Genomic DNA, 6,000 nt, shown 5'->3' on the forward strand with positions numbered 1-6,000 from the left:
TATGTCCCATCTCTTCTTCTCTCCCATCCACTGCTTCTGCTTCTCGCCATTTCCACTTCTCTCAACCCTGATGTACGACCTGCCCTGCTCTCTCTCTCTCTCTCTCTCTCTCTCTCTCTCTCTCTCTCTCTCTCTCTCCTCTCTCTCTCTCTCTCTCTCTCTCATCTCTCTCTCTCTCTCTCTCTCTCTCTCTCTTCCCCCCTCCTCCAGCGGGAGGCGCGTACTTCATGATCAGCCGGTCTCTGGGTCCAGAGTTCGGGGGGGCGGTGGGTCTGTGTTTCTACCTGGGAACCACCTTCGCCGGAGCCATGTACATCCTGGGAGCCATCGAGATCCTGCTGGTGGGTTCAACTCTTTTTGTAATTCCAATTTCTTTTGAATTTTCCATTCAGAACAAAGAAACGTTGGCGGTACACTGCATAAACAAATCCCCCTCCCCCGTGGTCCTGGCATTGACATTAAAAGACATGGCATGGAAAAAGTAACATAATAATAATCACAAAATAGAAAATTAGGTGTATATAAGCAATGGAAAATTAAAAGTGTGCAATTATTGGCAAACATTCAAATTAAATAGCGTCTCTGTCTGCCTTTGTGTGTCCAGAAACGCTCCAAAGGGTTGTCCTCAGCATCTTCAATGCCTTTCATCCTAGTGAGCATAGCCTCCAGAGTTTCCGTTAGAATTTTCTTTTGCCGGTCAACATGTCCGTTAAAGTTTAAATCTTCCGGACAAAATGAGAAAAGTGCCGGTCAAAGGTCTTCTTTGTTATTTATTGAGCTTTAAAACAAATTGAAATGATTCGATATTAAACAAACTAATTATAGTAGATTAACTACATTATTCAAAAGTGTACAATAATTTACAATAACACGGGAATAATAAACGGAGCGCTCTCTCCCTCTCCTGACAGCCCGTCAGTATCATGCAGCTCGAGGATCAGTAATGAGTGACCCGACAGTAAAAACACATCTATAACTAGTTTAGGTAGTTTGAGAGGTAATTAAAATAGCTATGTGTGATATTCTAACCTGAAGTGTGTGTTTTGTTCCGCCCACCGCTGCAGGTGATCATACAGACGCGTCAGATTAGACTTTACTCGCGTTTATGTCCATATCGATCAGATCCAGCTGGTTCTAGCTAATGATAGGACTGCCTGCTTATCAAAAGACACCTCAACAATAAGTGTCGCTATGCAACTGGGTGAGGCCACAAAGTATAGCGCAGCATTATGCATTTGTTTACATGCCCACCGGAACCCTGAGGCATTACCAACAGATCAACGCACAATCGACCCATCCAGGACATCTCTTTCTCCACATTAAGTGTTAGACATTAGAATTGACTATTCTTGTCCGTCACATACTCTTCTTGTCCGTCACATACTCTTCTTGTCTGTCACATAAGTGGCGCAACTGATCCGGTATTGTGCTAAGGGGAAATTATTTTGGCCAAAGAGATTTAGATTTGCCGGTCTTCAGCATATTTTGCCGGTAATTACCGGCTAACGGAAGCCTCATAGGATGCCGTCTCCACCATAGCATTAAACCATTCCTTCATATGCGGAGGCTTGTCTATTCTCCAATGCCTCAATATAGCTGTAATCAAAGCAACCATTATAACAGAGAAAGCCCTTTTCGGAACATGCGGCGGTTCAGCTTCACTCTTAAAATCTTTACCCATTTCCTCTCCGATTGACCAGTTGTCGTTGTTTTTGGACAAATAGTTGTATTGGCATTCAGCTTAAGGTGGGGTAGGTAATTTTTGAGAAACCAGCTCAAGTGCGCTAGAATTTGAAAATACACAACCGGAAAAAATCTGCCACTTCCTCACAGAGCCCCTCCTCCAACACACACGAACGCGCACATGACCAATGAGGGCACCAGATAAGTTTGTGCCCCGATGGAAGGCTGACAGGCAGGTAGGCCATCCAGTTACTTTAGCTGGGCCGGCTCAGATGATTGGTCGTGCTTTTTACAGCGCCACGGCTTCCAGAGATGACATTTTTTTATGGATTTGTTGTCAAAGCATTTAAGATATTCATTGCTATCGGGATGTTAAGAGCATTCCATGTAATATAACAAAAAGTGTTTCTGAAATGAATTACCTACCCCACCTTTAAGACATCACACTGTTTATTGCTTCCATTATGGTTTTGCCGCAGCCATAATCCCTCAATTTAAAACACATATTGTCAATTATATGTGATATTCAAACTGTGAACAGGAACTTACACATTGAACACTGTTAAGCTAGTGCTTCGTTTTTTTATTCAATACAAAAACATCACTGTCCTAATAGACTCTACCCACCAATCAATGATCACACTCACCCTCACCCTTTAGTTCAGCTGCTATAAAACAAGTTAACCCAGATAAAAACACTAGATCTACACAACTGCAATCTAAAGGAGACCATTAGGAAACATCAACAGGCTTTCAAAATCAACAGAACATTAAAGCTTATATTCTCTTAGTGTCATTACTGTGTAGCTTAGTGCGTATATATGACATTTGATATATATATTTTTGCAATAATGACCCCGTCACTGTACATTATCCGGTTGATTAGGCGGATAATTAACGAAGAATTGAATAATTACACACTAAATAATGAGTTAAAGTTGATTCAATTGCTTCCATTAATATATTAGTCCCCTTTCTGTGTTTGGATAAGAGAACTGCGTCGGAAACAGCTTTTTTAGCAGCTAAAAATAATAAAAACGTAGACATTTTGTATTTAAAAATCTAAATAAAGTATTAAACAAAGCGTGTTATTATGTAATAATTTGTTAAAATTAGGCCACATACCTGTCATTTCCAGTTAGTTAAAAACACACACAAAATTAAACGTTCTTTTCCATCCCTCCTCCAGATGTACTTAGCACCCAAAGCAGCTATTTTCAAGGCGGAGCACACCGAAGGTGAAGGGGCGGCCATGTTGAACAACATGCGAGTGTACGGCTCCATCTGCCTCCTCCTCATGTCCCTGCTGGTCTTCGTGGGCGTGAAGTACGTCAACAAACTGGCGTCGGTCTTCCTCGCCTGCGTCATCGTCTCCATCGTCTCCATCTACGTCGGGGCGCTGGTCTCCGCCTTCAAACCGCCTCAATTCCCGTAAGCTTTGCTCCTATCATGCAAAATGCACTTTTTTGAATGTCTTTTATACATAAACATGTGTCCCCGGTGTGTCAGGGAACTCACGCAGTGTCAGAAAAATAAAACCCTCTCTCTTTTTCTCCGTACCTAAATCTCTACAACGGAGCTGATCCAGATTTGCGTCTGATATGACGTCATATCGGAAATGTTGACCCACGGCCCAATCGGAAACAATGCCCGACGTATTTTGGATGTAATATGAGGCGCGTTCACACCGGAGTACTTTTCCCGTTTAGTTCCGTTAGCACCTCTTATTTTGCGTTCACACCAAAAAGAGTACTTAGTGCCGGGAACTTTTACCCCCATTTTTAGTGCCTGCTGAGAGGTGGTACTTTCCTGGGGAGAAAAAAGTACCAATTTCTATCGGCTGGGCGAATTGCAAACCACGCCCCGTAAAACTCTGAAAAGTTTTGTGAAGCCGCCATTGTATTTGTGGCATTAGCATCATTAGCATTAGCCCCGTGCACCAACGGAGAGAGACTAACTTATGGCAACACAACAAAAAACATAGTAGCGGTGGAGATGAGGAGGTGTCGGCGTTCTCGTGATTTACTCGGAAGGCTTCAGTAGAAGCTGCTGGGAGTCCCAGCAGCTTCTACTGAAGCCAGTCCCCAACTCCGGGGACTTCCGGCCGGGGACTTCGGGTGGCAGTATACGCTGTGAAGTGGTTTGCGGCCTGCCAGTAAACCCAAAGCAGAAGAAGAAAAAGTGACGTCAGCGGCTCATTTGCGTAATCTTCCCTCAGGGAACTTATTCCGGTGTGAACGCGATCTGTACTTAGTGCCCTGGAGTAATACGTGCCGGCACTAAGTACGGCAAAGTACTTCGTGTGAAAGCGGCTATTGTCTTTTTTTACATTAGCAAGCATCGCTAACACTCAGAGCTAACTTGTACTGCGTGGTTTGGAACATGATGGCGTTTAGTCACGGCAGCAATTAGCTGTATCTCTGTAATTCTGAGCAGGCACTAGCTCCCCCTCCTTTTTTAAATTTCAAATCAAGCTAAGGACCCGGATTAGCAGTTAACAGGGCTTAAATATAGGGATATGAGGGATGTCTGTTTGGTATTTTGAGCAGAACATGTTTTTTATATATTTGTATATATCTGAGACCCATAATATATGCCTAAAATAGCATGATAGGTGACCTTTAAAATGAAATTGCTAATTTTGGAGTTTCGTGGATTTTTTGTATGACATATTGGCTTCTCTCCGCAGCGTGTGCATGCTGGGAAACAGGACAATCAGCGGACACGACATTTTGGACCACCATTGCGGGAAAACTGTGCTGCAGCAGATCAAAGATCAAGGGAAGATGGGGGACTACAACACTACTAGTAACGGTGGGTATCAAATCAAATCGAAATGTATTATAGCCCCAAATCACAAGAAATGCCTCAAAGGGCTGTACAAAGACAAAAACAAAATACAAACGTCATAGCATAAGAATTATAAAAACATTATACAACATTATACATCAACATAAGTATTGCCATGTGATAAAAGCATGTGGCTGAAGTGATGGTAATGTTGATGGAAACGAGGTGATGGAAATTAGTCAACGGAAATAGCTTCGCCAGGGCTCGATTGTTACCTCAAGAATCACCAGAAGTAGGAATGTTTTCGACTTGCACACCGATTCAAGACGTTCTGTATTCCTTCCCATTAGACACCAGCACTCTGGGCCCGACCTTCGACCCCAGCCTGGCCCCCCCTCTCATGGAGAAGACCACTCACCTCTGGAAACAGTTCTGCCAGGGAACAGAATTCAACTCTACCTGCGACGAATACTTCCTCTCCAACAATTTCTCACAGATCGAAGGCATCCCCGGTCTGGCCAGTGGGGTCATTTCAGGTAAGGTGTTTATATATGAGAAGCATTTCAATACAAAGGCGCTAAATCCACATTTATTTGAATTGGTGTATGTTATAAGACACCAATTCAATTATTCCACAGCCAACAGATGATAAGTATTAGCTTTGTTGGAAAATTGAGGATTCTACCTCATTTGGTGACATTCGTCCACTGTGAACAATCCTATTTGTACGCTTCTTAAATTATTTTGACAGGCTAATTTTACTTTTAAATTAATCAGAAAGTGGATTCAAACATTTAAAAAGAGTCCAAAATTATTATTTATAAGAAATATTTGCTTCTGGAAAATATTTTCCTACTTTTTGATGCTGTAGTGTTTATAGTTGTATATGTGCCTTCTGCAAAAATTGGTACTTAAAGGGGACCTATCATGCAAAATGCACTTTTTGATGTCTTTTATACATAAAGATGTATCCCCGGTGTGTCAGGGAACTCACGCAGCGTCAGAAAATAAAACCCTCTCTCTTTTCCTCCGTATCCAAATCTCTAAAAACGGGGAACAACGGAGCTGATCCAGATTTGCGCCCGATATGACGTAATATCTGAAATGTGGACCCACGGCCCAATCAGAAACGTTGCTATCAGAAACAATGCCCGACTGTTTTGGACGTAATATGGTCGCTAACACTCAGCGCTAACCTGTACTGGAGAGCATGTGTGTGAAGAAGCAGGAAGTAAAAAGGAACTCACTTTGTGGTATAACCGGCAAGAGAGAAAGCCTTTGAGCTCCATACTGTTTCAGAGATAATCCTTGATAATCCATGATAATCCATGATATGGCGTTTCATCACGGCAGTATTTAGTTTAGACCAGGGATGGGCAAATGGCGGGCCGCATGCGGCCCCCACCTCCTCTTTTTGCGGCCCTCAGATTAATTTATAAACAACGTAATTAATAAAACAATTTTTTAATTAAAACATTTTTTTTTATTTATTTTTTTTTTTTTTTTAACTTGTAGTACTGATACCGT

General features: G+C 42.2%; 1 protein-coding gene across 10 annotated transcripts in view; it reads left to right on the plus strand.

The window, feature by feature from the left end:
- Positions 1-6,000, plus strand: part of LOC117556889 (solute carrier family 12 member 6-like) — a 56,485-nt gene that overhangs the window by 23,729 nt on the left and 26,756 nt on the right. For 9 of the 10 annotated variants that reach the window (XM_034232472.1, XM_034232465.1, XM_034232471.1 and 6 more), the window contains 4 exons: positions 211-341; positions 2,873-3,114; positions 4,373-4,497; positions 4,824-5,009. In XM_034232472.1, the coding sequence (XP_034088363.1) occupies positions 211-341; positions 2,873-3,114; positions 4,373-4,497; positions 4,824-5,009 (684 nt within the window). Of the gene's footprint in view, positions 1-205; positions 342-2,872; positions 3,115-4,372; positions 4,498-4,823; positions 5,010-6,000 lie in introns of all 10 variants that reach the window. The other variant, XM_034232470.1, reaches the window with a different exon arrangement.

The sequence above is a fragment of the Gymnodraco acuticeps genome, unplaced genomic scaffold, assembly GCF_902827175.1.
Source record: "Gymnodraco acuticeps unplaced genomic scaffold, fGymAcu1.1, whole genome shotgun sequence".
NCBI lineage: Eukaryota > Metazoa > Chordata > Actinopteri > Perciformes > Bathydraconidae > Gymnodraco > Gymnodraco acuticeps.